At 42.6% G+C, this 16,737-nt stretch overlaps 1 protein-coding gene across 1 annotated transcript in view; it reads left to right on the top strand.

Moving 5' to 3' along the window:
* LOC103373947 (ephrin-A5) overlaps positions 1 to 10,947 on the top strand; it is a 20,234-nt gene extending 9,287 nt beyond the window's left edge. The window contains exons 3-5 of the mRNA XM_008303961.1: positions 6,211 to 6,276; positions 6,631 to 6,711; positions 8,075 to 10,947. Of these exons, the coding sequence (XP_008302183.1) occupies positions 6,211 to 6,276; positions 6,631 to 6,711; positions 8,075 to 8,199 (272 nt within the window). The 3' untranslated portion in view covers positions 8,200 to 10,947. The remainder of the gene's footprint in view (positions 1 to 6,210; positions 6,277 to 6,630; positions 6,712 to 8,074) is intronic.
* Positions 10,948 to 16,737: the final 5,790 nt, after the last annotated feature.

Here is a 16,737-nt window from a genome sequence, read left to right as displayed (position 1 = left end):
CCTGATTTTCTGGTGACCATCTGCAGTGACCGTAACATTCAGAGCAAATCAAACCAAACGAATGGAACAACATGTCTTGCAGCTCTCTTCATCAAAAAACCAAATGAGGGAATAACTTTAGAAACACTTTATTCTACCCTCAAAGCGGCACTTGTAGAATCTGTCGCCATTCAAGTAATTCAGGCTGTTCTCTTAAGCGTGTCGCCCATCCGGACATCAAACACACATAAGAACATGGTAACAAATCAATCATTTCAGTCTGCCGGCTTCTGAGGAGTTCTAATAACTCAAGAATAAACTGTTAAGTCTGGACATGACAAGCTTATTGGAATTCCAAAAGTCCCCCCCTTTTTTTTTTTTTTTTTCAAAAAAATAAAATAAATTGAAAACAGTCAAGCTAGCCCACCGGCCAGACTTGGTTAATAATAGACGGAGCGCCAAGTCATGGCACACTTGTTGACAGCCCAGAGAAAGCGAGGCGAGAGAGAGAGAATAGTCTCTAATCAAGTTATCTGAGTTTGACTGCCAATAGAGTAGTCATCACTTTGCCTGCCAAAAAAACAGAGAGGCTGCGAAAAGCCAAGAGATCAGAGGAAAAGTAGGGCAAGCGAGGGCTGCCATTCAAAGGGCACAAGGCTCCTCTCTCGGCTTTTTTTTATGATTCATGCAACTAACAGCCGTCCTCAGGAGCTGATTATGATTCACTATCAGAAGCACAAGCGTGTGTTTTATCCTTCGCCATTAGCATACAACGCTGTAGCAGAAGTTCTACTGAAAGCAAAAAGAGAGGATGCTGTAATTCAATTTGGAGCGTCTTACACGCCTTTGTGTCTTCATTTAATTCCCCACATGTCGTGTGCCGCGCGACTCCTTCTTCTTCTTCTACTCGTATATAAATATCTGCCTAAAACTTTTGCACGTTATGTAATTAACCCACTTCATTAGTCGTGATGGTTAAAGGGTTATTGTTCATTTATTTGCTCCTTTTCATTCTTCCGCTGTTGCAACAGATTTTTTTTGTTTATTCGGTGGGCGGATACTTACACCATAATAATAATATTGTGATTCTATGCGAAGTGCGCTAATGAAACATGATTATGTAAAGTGATTTATATGCTTTAAAAAGCCGATCACCCCCTTCCCCCTTCCTCGCCCTCACAGATTAATAAATCATCCAGTTTATTGTCATTTGAGTACAGAGACAAGAATCCGTTGATGAAATTGAAGGGTTTCACACTTTTAATCACTGGCTTTTCATTTTCAATCAGTAATTTGTTAGAGCATCGTTATGTGGCCTCTTCCGCAAAATTACGACGCTGGATGACATAATAGTGTCGGAGGAGGGAGGGAATAACCACTGGCGAGGAAACTAAGTGTAACCGACTTCAACTTGTACTTTCTCTGGCGTCTCTTCCTCATTGCCTGCGACCTTGTCACCTCGGCGCAAGTGGCATAAGGAATGACTTTGGTTCACTTTTGTCAGAGATCGAAAGATACAAGGAAAGAGCAAAAGGCCAGCGATCACCAGGGGGGAGGAGAGAGTTTGATGCCTGAATCCAAGTCCTCCTCTTTTACTTTCTCCTCCCAGCTCCCTCATTCCCTCCTATTGTGTGTTCGCTGTAGTAGCATCTGGTTAATGGGCCTCTTCAGTCGATAGTCTCTTCCATCTTCTTGCACACACAAACACACACAGATTTTGTGTAGGCAGGCATATACACATTCTCTATCTGCTGCTATATATAGATATATATATTTTTTTCCTTTTAGTGTAAAAAGTAAAGTTGTACAAATGTGGGAAGGATACTTTCTGAAGGACATTTAGTCCTTCTGTGTATGCCGGTGCATACTTACTTTTTATTGCATATGTATTTCATACAATATGCATGCACTGGTGTCGGATTGACGAGATCGTCCCGGACATCTGAGTGGCTGATCACAGGGGTCAGCTAAATATTCTCTCTCTTTAAACTTTACTCTTCAATTCAAGGTTTCCTTCTGTGTTTGGTTCAGCATTGTCCTCTTTAGACAGAAAGTTAATGCGACCCAGCAGTGATTTCTGCAGATGGAAGAGAAGAAACGTCTTGTGGCAGCAAACTGCAATAAACGGAAACGTGTGTGGAAGATGGCACGGAGTTTCTGGAAAGTGTGCGAACGTCTGTCTCTGTGTGTGTTGTGTCTCTTGGACACCATTTTATGTAAACTCCGACTGCTGGATCTAAATTCTAACTAGGTTTTGTACGGTGTAATCCACATGAGTAATCCTGGTGAATGAAAGACGAGGCCAGCGGGCCGTTTTTTTTCCAGTTTTGGCAGAATTAGCTAACTAGGAATGCTGGACACAACATTTCAGGGTATTCAGTTTAACCCGTCCCATCCAACAAATAAGCCTGGATCTGCGGATTAGAGCACCATTATTAAAACCAGCTGGGGACCTGACGCAGGCTGGAGGCATGCTAATGCGAAGCTATTAATGTTACATGCTCACATGATGCCGAACAAGTCTGCACAAGACTTGACTTTTGAAACTGAAGGAAGACTTTGGAGTAAAATGCTGCGATGTAAAATGTTGACAGTTTGCTGTCACAGTGTGATTAGATTGGTGGATAAGTAGCTCAATAGACTATACAGTGATGCTGCAGCTGGACGCCACAGAGAGGGGAGTTTTTATCAGACTTGTCAAAAGTAGGAACTTGAAAATGTTACTTGGAAGTGATTTTGAGCCATTTGGGCTGAACTTACTGCTACTCTGCCATCCTGTATGAAGCGTTGTGGTTGTGTTGACACTGGCGGATAGAACAACTGGATTTATTGCTAACAAAATAGCGAAATAAAAAAAAATCCCTCTGCTGTATTCTTAGACCATTACACCCCTGTAGATATCTACTGTATTTATCAGTGTTTGGACAGTACCTCAGTGACAGTATTACTTTCCCCACTAAGAGTAATAGAAGGGATTACATTTTCCAAAACACTGGAAACCAAGCATCAATCCAAGTAGCTCCACGTTACTGCTTAGTCAGAACACATTTGATTTTTCAAGGTTATCTTATGACAAGCCAGTAATCATATAATGAGTAACCGAACTACTTTTTGAAATGAAATAATGACTGATATTCCCTGATAATAAAACAAAAAGGAATAATAAGCTAAACATAACCTATTGCATTGTCCAACGCTTCAGCTTCCCATCACAACATTTTGTATTACAGTACGGCCTCGTGTCTGGAATGAATCTTCCACCGAAAGACAAAGGAAATGTGTTTTCCAGATAACATTACAGTTGCAATAAAAGCTTGGCTTGGGATGTGATTGAAACAATGCTGTGCCTAAGCTGCGCTGAGCCCACCTGTTTGTTCTTCCGTAATTGGATTCTGCTTCATTCCATTTGCCTTAATGCTGATGCATAATGCAGTGTACTGAGGGAGCTGGCCATTACCAGCCAGGGGACACGGCACGGAGGAGTAACCCGACCTCGCCAACCCGCCCCGTCTCGGGACATCTTTTCAGAGCCTCCGTCCTTCAAAGCGGCCACTTGCTCGGGCTGGATGGATTGATGGTCGAGGTTGTGGGCGCGATGGGAACCAGAATAGCAGGTGTTGATGTTACGGCCTACGAGTACAATAAGCCGGACCTCAGCAGCTTGTTAATCCAAAATAAACAGGCGCTGGTGTGGACAGTTTGGCTGTGGGTGGAGGAATCCTCATCAAACGGAGAGTGCAAAGAGCTGCTACCATGAAGGGAATGTGGGGCCGAGGCTTAATCTTCGCTTTGGAGATAAGAACGTGGAGAAACGCGCCTCAGTCCTCCGCAGCATATCGACACGGTGGCTCAGATGCATCAATTTGGTTTCTTACATTAGCAGACTAATATAAAATATTCTTGTCCATTGTCGTGTACTGTACTCACAACATGGGAGTTTTCTTTAACATTATTGTTGCTGCAAACACACACACAAAAAAAAATACAGCACAATCAGCGAAGGATACTTTGATTACTTTTTTCGATGATTTTTCTCTCGTGTGGGAGGCAGATAGCATGTTAGGGCCAAATCTATAAACAACACAACAGCTTCACAAACTGCCAGCAGAGCGGTGACTCCCACATGCTCTTTGCCATTTTCACCACGGCCATACTTCTCTCATGATCAGCTGCCTTCGCTAAGTGGCTGGTGTCGATGGCTGTGACTCAGCTCAGCCCACAATAGTGATGAAGATGAAACATCTGGAGAGTGTGAGAATGTGTGTGTGTGTGTTTGGCCATGTATGTGCACACATTGTAAACGGGGGGGGGGCATAAAGAAATGAAGCAATAAGAAAAGTGACATAAATTGTGTGGGCACTGGTGTGTATATGTGACTGAGTGGGTGAGCGACGGTGGCCAAGGTTCATTAGCGTGTCATCGGCTGCCTCCACACCGAAATAATAAGGTCCCCTCTCTCTCACTCGCTTTCTCTCTCTTTCTCTCTCTTTCTCTTCCCTCAACTTTCCTTCCTTTCTGCATCTGCTGAATATGAACTGAGCTGTGAAAATAGCATCTGATCTCAAGTCACCTCTCTCTCCCGCACGCTGACACATGATGAAGAACCAGATAACAGCTGATGAAGTGACAAAATTAAAATGGAAACAGGCAGGTCGAGAGGCGAGAGGGACGTGGAGGGCTTGATGAGCCGAGGAACACGTATGTGATAAGGAACTGACATCTGGATCTCAGGGTAAATGAGGAGTAGGGAGCACGCAAAGGGCAAGAAGGGAATAGATTTCCATCTCTTCGGACCGCTTTCCTTCGTTATTAGTCAATATGTCGCTTCGTGAAAACACTCCCTGGCTGCAGAGACAGCTTTTTTTCCCAACATGAAGTAGATGTTTGGACACTGGTTGCAGAGATATTAATGACCGCAAAACATTATGCAGATGGAAAGAAATCAAAGTTATTTAAGAGGAGCAGCAAACAGACATATCTGTATTTTAGGAGCAGGTGCATTCATTCTGGTGTAAATATGATCAAGGCGAGTCAGTCGAGCTTTGAAGAGTGGATACGGGTTCGCTGACAGACGAGACGAGAGACCGATACAGCTGGGAGAGAGGGAGGGTTAGGTAAAGGTTCACCAGAGAAGAGTTGACAGCAAATAAAATGGTAGCCTTTGGAAATGCCTGTCTTCATTGCATCAGCCTGATCCACAGAAAGCATAAAATAATGCCCAAAAGACAGCTTAGCGGACAGTATGGTCTCTGCGGTGCTAGAGGGCGCGGAGTTGAAATGAAAACTAGCAAATAGCATTAATGTATCACAAAAGTAGAGAAAAGCCGACACTTTTCTCCATTTGATATGAGGCCCTGACCCAAGGCAGCCACATATATATATTTTTAAACTACTGTATGTTCCTGCTGCCGCGGCGAACGCACGGCAGCGCTCGCCCACCGCGCTCCGGCTGACATGTGTTTGACCCCTATCCTTGTCTACAGGAGACAGCACCTGGTGCCTCACCGCAACACCATTAGTGGTCAACCACACACACACACACACACACTCGCCACGAGATATTTTTAGGGGATGTGATACAACCACTATGGTAGCTAATGCGCAGAGATTCACACCCCATGGGCTCGACAGGAAGGGATCCATTTCCTGACAGCGACCGCAAAACCATCCACACATGCAGCACATATATCCTCCGTGTGTGAACTCTTTGCAAAGAAGGATTTTTTATTTTTTTTTAATAGAGGAAAATACATAAATGTATACATGCAAAGTGCTCTTTCAACGTTCCCCAGCCTTTAAGTGTTTTCAAAACGAGTCAAACTTATGCAAATTCCTTGATCCTTATTAAGCTACTGGCAGTTGTAGAATCGACAATAGTACAATTAAACTGCGAGCAAAGCACTCCACTCGCCCTGGAGAGATTTCCCGAGCACATCTGTAAATACTTTGTAGCTATAATTCCACAAGAACCATGACTAACCCTACAAAATCCACTTATGAGTCAACATTAACTATCTGAAAGTTTTGGGGTATTTTTTTATTTTTTCTAAATAAATTACCTCGCTTCCAAACAGGAAAGAAAACATATTCACTATTAAAAATCTATTCACGCCGATCTGTCTGTGAAGGAGGAAATACAGTCGGAAGCTGGATTTGTTTCGTGCACGTGCAGAACTACGTGTAAATTAACACCGTCTTCCCTTGTGTCTCTTGCATTTCTTTATTTTGCAGCCTCCACCATCGCTGAGAACGGCAGGAAAACATGCCTGAAGCTCAAAGTTTTCGTCCGACCATCAAGTAAGTGTTTGCATGCAACGCGAGGCTTTGTAACGGAGCTTGCTGAAGTACACATATGAGCTGCAAATCAAAACAGTTTATGTCTCTGGTTACTTCACTACCCTGTCTCCTACATACCCCCCCTCCCCCCTTCTTTTTCATTTATCACAGAACTGCTAAGAGGATGTTTTCTTGAAAACATGAAAAAAATAAATATAACAGAGAATCACATTAAAATGAACTCATCTGAATGTTGCCATGAGCTTTGTTGCTTGGGATGCTTAATTTGACGGGGCTGAGGGGTGGAAGGGCTACAAATGTCACTAACCTATTTGGCCTCTAATGATTTCTCGTTCTCCCTATTTTCTGTTGTAGACAGCTGTGTGAAAACTATAGGCGTACATGACCGCGTTTTTGATGTAAACGACAAAGTAGACAATACATTAGAACCACGAGGTTAGTATGGCTTCCTGCTTTGTTTTTTTTGTACATGTGTCTCTTGTTCTGTGCTTCTTTCTTTCTTTCTACTTTGCTTGTCTTGGAGGAAGCTGATCTGTCTTCCACATCGCTGCCTGATGATTCTCTTAAACTGATTCTTCTCCAGATTTCTGAAGTGGTTACCTGTTGCTGCCTACATGCAAATTGCTGTTCATGTACTGTTTGCTTTCTGTATGTTGCATGTCAATACATATATATCTCTGTGTGTGTATATATATATGTCTGTGTATGTGCACACACACACTCACACCGATATACAGATTATGTTATGCCCCCAAAGTCAGTCGCTTTATTCAAACATGATCAGAGTTTTTATTTTTTTTATACAGATGTTCATTCACACAGTAACAATTTTTTAATAATCTGCTTTACTCTCCACTGAGCTGCTGTTTGGCTCTGTATCCCAGCAGCAGCATCGATTATTTTTCTGTGCTCAGAGCTCACAACACTTTTTTTTTTTTTTACGTCTTCATACAAAAGCCGAACTGAGTCACCGACATGAAACATCACCCACGTGCTATTGTCTCATTCTCTGCACCAGCTCACCCCGAGGTCCAAAACAGCCCAAACACTGCCCTGCTGTCAATATATATGCATTTAAAAAAAAAACAATTAAATACAGTGAATGTGACATCAGCCATTTTTAAAAAGTATTGCATCATCTGTGGAGATCAGATGATAAACTGCCTCCTCAATGGGACACACATACACAAGACCAGATCCCAGGACATTTCTGATGCCCACCTGCCTCTCCTCCTGCCTGTTTGCCCGCCGCCTTATCCCGCTTGCATCTTTAATGGCTGCCTCTCATCTTTGGAAGCTTCCTTTTGGCCCGTTCCTCCTTTTATGTTCTCCAAAGGAGGAGAATTAAAACATTCATCTGCTGTTGCCCTGTCCCTCCACTCCCCGCCACACACACACACACACACACACGTTTGCGTGGTTATGTAACTGCCCGATCCTCTGTTTTCTATCTGTCCTCTGCTGTGCATGGTTCAGCGACTTTCCCAAGGTGCAGCGGGGCACATGGCTGCACACAGATACTGATGCCACTGCCAGGCAGACACAGGAGGCGGCTCTCGAGTGGGAGACGAATTCGAAAATGTTTCTGACGATGAGAGTAGAAACATTATACGGCAACTGAAGTTCATATGGCAACTCAGACTTTATCGCAGCGACACAAACTTAATAGGATTCTTAATAAGTACAGTCAGGCTGCACTCTGTGAATGAATGATGTCTTGTCTGTTGTTGTAAGAATGCATTCTGTGCTATAAATTCACTTATTTTTTTTTGTTTTTCTTTTCTTTTTAATTCTTCAGATGATACCAGCCACGAACCGGCTGAGCCTTCCCGAAGAGAAACAAACGCTGCGCCGCACCTGCAGAAAACAAGTCGGCTTCTGACTTCGTTGCTGGTCTGCCTAGCAGCACTCTTCACTTTATAGCGCCTCCCCATGTCCCGGAGGTCATTTACACCTAGCGTGGCCTGAATCTGCCCGAGGCTGCAGGGTTAGGGGGTGGGGATTTGGTGCGGATCGCGTTTGCTTGATTGGGCATAAGAGCAGGCTTCTCAAGGAACCCTCTATTTTTTTCAGAAAAAAAAAAAATATTTAAGTGGTCTTTCTCCGTCTGTGAGTGAAAAAAAAAAAAAGTTGATGTTAGAAGTGGGAGAGACAGTTCCCCCTTTTAAACCTTCAACTAAGATGCCAAATCCCGTTTTTTGACACTTAGTGATTCTTATTTTCCCGTGACTTTTGACATCCCTTTACATCACGTTTATGTCATTGCAGCACTGATGTTTACCCGCATACATATAGCACACGACCGCAGCATCGCAGAGTCAAGACGCCTCTACGCCGACGGTCGGTAGAGTTTGTTTTGGGGTTTTTTTTTGTACACAGTAGCAGTATTACTCAGTAGGAAAGTGAAGACTCTAGAGCCTTAGAAATGACTGTACATACACAAACAAGTAGTAGTCCCGAGACCTCTCAAGAAGCCTTTCACGAGATCTTCTGGGTGATGAGCAGATTTTTTTTACTATTTTGCTGGGATCTCTAGGGGAAAAGAAAGATGTAGGATGGTTCTAGGTAGAGGTCAGAATAGAAACCGCAGCACTGAGAAGCGCGTACATGGCATGCACCTTAACCCACTGGTCTCTGGTTTAACGATAGCGCCCCCAGTAAGAGTTTGTATATAATGGATAAGCTGCTTAGAAGTTCAGCGCGTGAAGGTAAAAATCCATGGATCCGGCGTTTAACTCCTTTGTGTCGAGCACGCCGGTCTGCTCAATAAAACATCTCTTTAAGAATCGCAAAAACAACTAAATGGAAACTTTCTCGCCAGACCCCCCCTTTTTGCCGACGAGGATGGAGGATCGATAGCTTTTGCGAGTTGATCACACAATTTCAGCCGCAGTCATTTTAAGCAATGTTTACTGAGCTGGGAAGCAATTGTTCTCTCTGTTTCATTTGAGTATTAGTCAATATTAACACTCCCATAAACATTAGCATCCACAAGTTGTTTTTTTTCCTCCCTCCTCTCGCCGCTGATTGTCAAAATGATTGTTTAAAAAAATTATTCACAGCTCGGTTGGAGCTTTTTACTATTTTACTTTGCCAGTGGTTTCATTAAACTTTGTTTTTAACAATGCAAACACTGTAAACTTTAGTGTTTGTACTTAAAACAGAACAACAACAGAAGTAATAGCAAAGAGTTTGAAAAGACCCTTCAGTTCACAGTGCCATACTTTTTTTAAATTCATGTTTGCCCCTTAAATATAACCGTAGCTTCGACTCGTACAGTAGATGTTTATTGCAGCCGTTCGTTTACAGGACTGATGCATAGCTCCAATTAGTTGGAAACACAACACAGGAAGTAGTATCCATTAAATCCGAGGCGATGCTCTGTTTAGTCTAGCCAGGTTTATGTTAGCACTTAAATTCTAAGGAATCCACTGCGCAATAAGGACGTTCAGCTTCCTTCAAACTCCCACACGGTGATTTAGCATAATGAAAGATTTTTACTATACGCCCTTTTTTTTTGTTTTTTTATTCAGAGAGACGTTTGCTTCCGACTCTGCAGAAACCGACCCAGGTTGTGAGAGAAATGGGGCACCGACCGGTTTGGAAAGACAGAAAGAGAGAAATGGAGCGAGAAAAAAAAAAAAAAAAAGGAGCGCAGGAGCAATTGCATGTCCACCTTCAGCTCCTCGTGTTACTGGTTTAAGTGACTCTTTAATGAGGTTCAAAATGACAGGCATGTGGACCCCATGTTGTGGCAAAGGGAGTTATTTCTGGTATTAAAAATAGATGGTGGAAGGCTTGGGGGGTCTCGGGAGGGGGGGTGTAGATTTCCACCGTGGGGGGTTTTAAAGCACCAATGACCTTGCAGTTTGAGAGAATTGGTGAGTGAAGGAGACAGAAAGAATTAAAGCGGGAGACGCACACACAGAGATAGAAAGACACGGGAGGTAGCCGAAGGTTGTGTGACTAGAGTGCCTAACAAAACGCTACTGGAGAAACACCTGATTCAATGACAAACATATTGTCCAGCACCATTCAAAGGCATGCACTGTTTTTGTTTTGTTTTTATGGCTGCCTTTTTTATTTTTCTTCTTCCCTAGAAAGACTGCCTTTGCCTTTTCGCCATTTGTTTGTCGTGCTGCGGTAACAATGCTATTAAAGCAGAATAGCAGCTCAGCTATGAGGGGTAATAGGAGACGAGGCCATTTAATGAGGTACTAATTTTCAGGATAACACCACAGGGAATAAGCACTGCATAAGATTCAAAATGGACGCTTGTCAGCAGATTAACACTAGACTTTTATTACGAACCAGCTTCAATTGTACTCTCTTATAATTACCAGTACTATTTGTCATTATTGCTACCATTACCATGATTTGTTCTGTACACACACACCTTAACCTGGGAAATGAGGATCAACTTATATACTGGATACTGTGTATCCTGAGGTAGTCAACCATAAAACATGTAGTGTTAGGTTAGTATCTGTTTTGTACCTTTCTGGAGGACAAAAGAAAAAAAAAAAACAACAAAAAAAAACGAGATACATCATTGTTAAAACTGTATAATTATTATTATTGTTATGATGATGATGATTATGACTATTATTATTATTATTAGGAGAACTTCTTGATGTAAATAGTGTTTGATATTAAAGTATTAATTTGGTTGTTATGTCTTTTTCTAAAAAAAAACAAAAAAAAATATTATCTCTGGGTTTTGCGGAGTGTGTTGCTGTCCTCAAACGACGCATTGTGTGCTTTGATCCTCAATGCCTAATGAAACTTTGAGCTAACACGGAAGGGGGAAGCCTGGTGGGAGCTGTACGCGCAAACCGCCGTACAGACGGCTCGGACGTTAGCCGACCAGAGGCTCACCTCTTAACATGTTTCAAACCAGTCACCGACCTTCACCGTCTCTTCACATAACGGATCCTGCCTTGGAAAGAAACACTTGGGACTTAACGGATAGCCTATTTTTTATTTTTTATTTTTTTGCCTTCAACATTTTTGAAAGCATGTTGATCAGCTCAAAGATCAGCCATGAGTGGACTGTTGGCTTTTTAACGGAAGGATCTCACCGGTTTCATTATGTGGCATGCGCATGAACTTGATGACATGTTAAAAAAAAAACAAAAACAAAAAAAAAAGTTTTTAAGAAGAAAAAGTTTTTTTTCCTTTTTGCTGTTGTTTTCTTTTTTTTTTTTTTTTCTTTAAGATGTATTAGATTTTTCTGATTCACTTTCATGTTGTGTGTTTTTGCATCCCCCCCCATTCGAGTGATGTCATTAAACGATGTAGTTACAGATATGTACATAACACAAACCATTGTTGTGAAGTTACAGTGGGAGGGGAGGGGGGTCGGTCGGCCATTTTTGTAGTTCAAAAAGCAACTTTTAGCTTTCTTTTTTTTCCTAAGAATGACTCTCTCTCTCTCTCTCTCTGTACCCATCCACTGAATTCATCCCATGTAGCTGCAATCTGTCTCCTCTGACTATTCATCCGCTCTCCCCAAAGAGGAGCTGTTTGGGAGCTGTATACATCAGTGTGGATGTTGTTTTTTTTCAGTGTGAAGAAGGAAAAAAAAAAAATGTGTGAGACCTATAAGTTTGAGTGTGTGTCTCATTTGCTGTTTTTGCTGCAGTGAATGGGAAGCGGCAACCCTCTTTGGCAGCGAAGAGTGTTTCCCATGCCTTAGCCCTTCAGCCTCTGCCCTGGCAGCCCCGTCTGTGTACAAGACGCTTTCTGCCATTGTGCTTCTACACAGAACAGCTGCTGGCGTCGAAGAGACTACAACGGGGCCCTTCACTTTCTCTCCCTTTTTAACAACCCTAAATCACTTGTCACTACGGTAGACATCGGTCCTGGGCACAGTTCAAGGATTAGCGCCACCACCGCCACCATTACCGCCACCCCGTCTTCCACCGAATTGTTAGCGGGGTAAAGCCTATCATCGATCCAGGTTCTGTGTTTTTTTTCCCAGCTTCCCCCTCTTGCCGATGAGCCACTTGTTCATTTTATGTCCTGTCTCATTCTTCTTGTGCTTGTATAACCCTCCTCCCCGTCCCCACCTCCACCACCACCTGCTGCCCCCTTCTTCCTTCACCTTTGAATCCCACTTTGCCACCAGTGGGGAATGTTTCCAACCTGCTCTTTTACAGTATATAAACGACGACAAAAAAAAATTTGACAAAAAAATTATCTGTATTTGTATATACACGTGTCTGAGCAACTATGAGTAATACAATAAAACAGAAATACATTGCTTTCATGATTGTGCTGCTGGTTTTTTTTTTCTTTTTTGCAAATCTGTCGTCGAATTTGTCGCCGCGTTAGGAATGTTTACTGCATTAAACGACTCCTACTGTAACTAATACAGAAAATGAACATATTCCTCCGACGCTCGAGCAGAACCGTGTCTCGTCATGTGCCAAATTAGATTCCATCGCAAGCTCTTCGCTCTTTTAGGCTTCCTCTGCCTCTCGCCCGGCTGTCTACGCCGTGAAATCACACCCGCCGCTAAAAAAGACAAGACTGAGAGGAACACCATCCATCAGGATCAAGAATAAGACCTTAAACCTCCTTTCACTTCAGTCGGGCACTAATGAGGACACCTAATAACCTTCTGCTGGACCCCATCAGCGCCATTTAGCTTCACCTTCCATTATCTCTGGTAATTAGACTGAGAGTCACCAAGCCCTAAGGACCAAAAAGAGACGGGGGGAGGGGGTGAGAAAGGCCCACTTATAAGCCAATCGGAATCCAGAAATGTTGCGAGGATCAGTGTAATCTTGAGCGTAAATGCTACTCTTTGTTTAAGGGGTAAACAGTTGGATTTGACGGAGGCTTATATAAAATAAATGCAGCTTGGATTGTTGGAGGAACGTCGCGCCGCCAGTATGTCTCCAGCATTAAAGGCTTTTTCAGTGGATTTTGGTAAAGATTACAACGCCATATAGGCTGGAATAAAAAAAAAATGTGTTCAAATATCATGTAGGATGCACTTCTCTTCAATCTCATCTTTCTCCTTTTTCTTTTCTTTTTGAAGCATCAGACGAAAAAAAAAGAAGAAGCTTTATGCATGAACACACTTGACATGATGAGCCAATTAGTGTCAAGTTGTTCTTCCTGGTGTTATTACTAAAGAAAGCTCTGGAGATGCAGGTGTGTGTGTGCGCGTCTAGGAAGACCAATAAAGACAAATCACGGTGCCTGATCATTAAATCTGGGATAATGATAGCTTTATGTGAAGATGTGTCCCAGATGTACTATTAAGCTATGATCATAGTCAGGGTCCGTGACCAGCAGCGAGCGAGAGGTGAGAATGAGATGTTGCTGAGCTGTTGTCAACCACCCCCCCCGAGATGGCAACATGAATGTGCACAGATTTTATTTTTTCTTTACCTGCGCCTTTGATTCTGTTTCCACCATAGAAGAAGCTTTATCTTAACACAATTACAGCCCGACTGACAGCGTTGAAGAGGACACTTCAGTGAAAGGCTTTCTGAAGGCATCATTCTCGAGTCAGCCGGCTCACTTATTGGCTGCACGGTGTTTCGTTTCCATGTGAACAATCGGTTTGACTGACAGCTCTGAATGATGTCTTCAGTTAATCGCTTCAGTGGTGTGAAAAGGTCATAAATCACCCAATTACGTTGCCCCGCTTTATGAATAGATATTTTTTTTGGGGGGGAATATTTAAAACGCCTCCAAGGCATATCAACTTAGTCAACCCCATATTTATTGAGAGGGAGTTTGCGGGTGGGGGGAGGATGGCTGCTTGTGCCAGAAATAACTGATAAGCTGAATACATTTCAGAGTCTAAGTCACACTGTGGAATGTCACAGCGTTACTCAGCTGGAAAGTCAGAAGAAAATTCAAGGTCAGGAGTTAGGATTTCTGACAGGTTTGACATGTTTTAAGAATAAGTTCAGAGGGAATAAAAATAATTACAGAGAGGGAGAGAGGGGAAAAAAAAGGAAAGTAAATGAGAAAATGCTGGGTAGAGGTGCACCTACGCACAGTTTTACAGCAGATTTATCAGAAAAGCACAAAACATGTTTATTTGAAACACCCCGTTTCTGTCAAAACAGGTACAATTTATCTCATCTGTGTTTGATCAATACACACCAAAATATAATCTGTAAGTTTTTTTTTTTCTCATTGCACTTTGAGAGTCAAAGAAAACAGAAAACTCCCAAATCTCCATCTTGCAGGATGCACAAACGAGTCGCAGATTGTAGTTTCCGTTCAATAAATCAGGTGCAAATCACACAAATCAATCACTGGTGGAGGAATATAAATACTAGAAGGCAGCATGCTGTAAACAAAGAGGTAAAAACGCTGCAAAGATAACAAGAGAAATGATCCGCAGATGGTCGTAAAGATGCTCCATCTGCCCGTCTTTGTATACATTGAACCTAGGTTACCCCGAGCTTATGCGGAGGTCACTGCGGCGTGATCCACGCAGGTCATTTTCCTTTACTTATGCCTCTCACATGTTGACCTTCAGGGCTGAGAGATGAGGGGTTGCAGCCAATCCAGAGGAGGATTACGGGAGGGGAGATGTGATGCCACTACAAAATGTCAACTTCAAGGCAGATGAGATTGAAAGAGGTGATGGTGGAAGGTGAGGATCACATGTTTGAGCAACTGTATGTTTTATGCATCGAGCTCTTGTACTGTACTCTCGTTTTTTGAATCCGCGAGGAGCCGCGAAAACTCTCGAGAGATTGTTTTCGGCGCGGCGTGCAGGCAGTCAGATGCTACGGAGAGCACGCCACGAAAGAAAGATGCTCCAAAAACAGCAGGTTTTCACACCGCATTTCACACCATGTCTGACGTGTTACGCTAAGCATTCACACATGCAGAAATGAAGATTTCCTCATGTGAAGTGACAGCTAATTTCACATGGAGCCGCGAATAATGAATGCAACCCAGAAGTACGAGGAGTGAGACTAATAGAACACTAGCGCGAGCGGTGGGTGGGTTTCGGCTCTGCTTGGAACAAACCAAAACTTGTTACAGTAAAACAAATTAGTTTGTCAAGTGTCAAACGGTTTCAATAAAAAATTTGGCACGACACGTATTCCACTGGGAGCAAGTGGTGCTTTTTTTAAAGTAACATCAAATGAAAGTGTTGATTGGAGTGTTTCCATTGGTGGAGCTCATACAGAAATGCTGTTAAACATGGTGGCACGGCCAAGTTTAGTCACGAGGATCTTGTTATTTTTACGGTTGCAGAATTTAGTAATTATCCCCGTCAATAGCGGAAATCAGAATTATATCCTGCACGTCTATCTCCTTCCACCCTCACAGAACGGATCAGTGGTATTTGTGGGGTACTGCTGTGGAAATTGAGAGTCCCCATTCACCAGCTTTTTGCCATAGAGGAGGAGGAGGAGGAGGAGGAGGAGGGTGGGGGTCCTTGTCATCTCCGAGCAGCTCCTTCCACTCAGAGTAAGTGTGCCATTGAAATGGGAGTATTTCCTGCCAGTGCCCATTGAGCGAATGAGGCAAAAGCGACAGGGATATTACACTGACATGTCAACACTAGATCATAGAAGTCTTTGCCCCGGGGTCATAAATTAGATTCTAATGATTATGTCATTCTGGTAAAACAATAACTTTCAAACCCAGTCTCCTTTTATTTATTTATTTTTGTTGTTGTTGTGTTGTTGCCTCCATAACCTTTGATTTATGCTTTTAATTTTTTGATGGCTGGAAATGGTCTGACACTTGTGCCATTACGATGTTGATGGGATGAAATATTGTCACAATTCATTTTCCTTTTCAGGCTTAATTAGTTTACTTTAAAATGCCATCCATCATCGCTGGTGTGGATGAAATGTAGAGAGCACTGAGAGCGGGGAGACTTGGCAGGAGGACTGTGTTTTACAGTTCACTTCCTGGGAAATGAACGCTTCCTGCATTATTCATAAAGCTTACCATAACTTTAATCTGATTCTTAATTCAAGACTTTTCCTCCTCCTCCTCCTCCGACAATACATCACGTCACTCATTCACAATTTCTCCGAAGCCTCCATTTCGGCGAACGTGTCTTCGGGGTTTGGATTATCACTCCTCGCTGTTGATAGCATCATATTGTATTTCAAAAGGAGAACGCAGCGTGTCTGAGATCAGATTAGCGCGCGGCGTGATGTAGTGTTCCAGCTTTTCATTAACCCAGGTAGAAACTGAAGGTTCGGCACGAAACGAGACATCAAGACAATGAGAGAAAAAAAATGTTAAAAGATTCTTAAATGATATTTGCCAGCATGAGTGTACAGAATGTGTTGGATGACAGCTCGAGTAATCTTCAAATATTGGATTACACAGATACACAGAGTACTTTTAGATGCTAACCTGTTCACTTAACTCATTTTGTAATTAAGCTCGTCCACGCTTGTAGTGTTGAAGGACTTACAGCCTGCTTACAATTTAAAGTTGCATAGATGGACT

This window comes from Stegastes partitus, unplaced genomic scaffold (genome assembly GCF_000690725.1).
Source record: "Stegastes partitus isolate 25-593 unplaced genomic scaffold, Stegastes_partitus-1.0.2 Scaffold2104, whole genome shotgun sequence".
Taxonomy (NCBI): Eukaryota; Metazoa; Chordata; class Actinopteri; family Pomacentridae; genus Stegastes; species Stegastes partitus.
The sequence above is the reverse complement of the archived record's forward strand: the minus strand, read 5'-3'. Positions and strand labels throughout refer to the sequence as shown.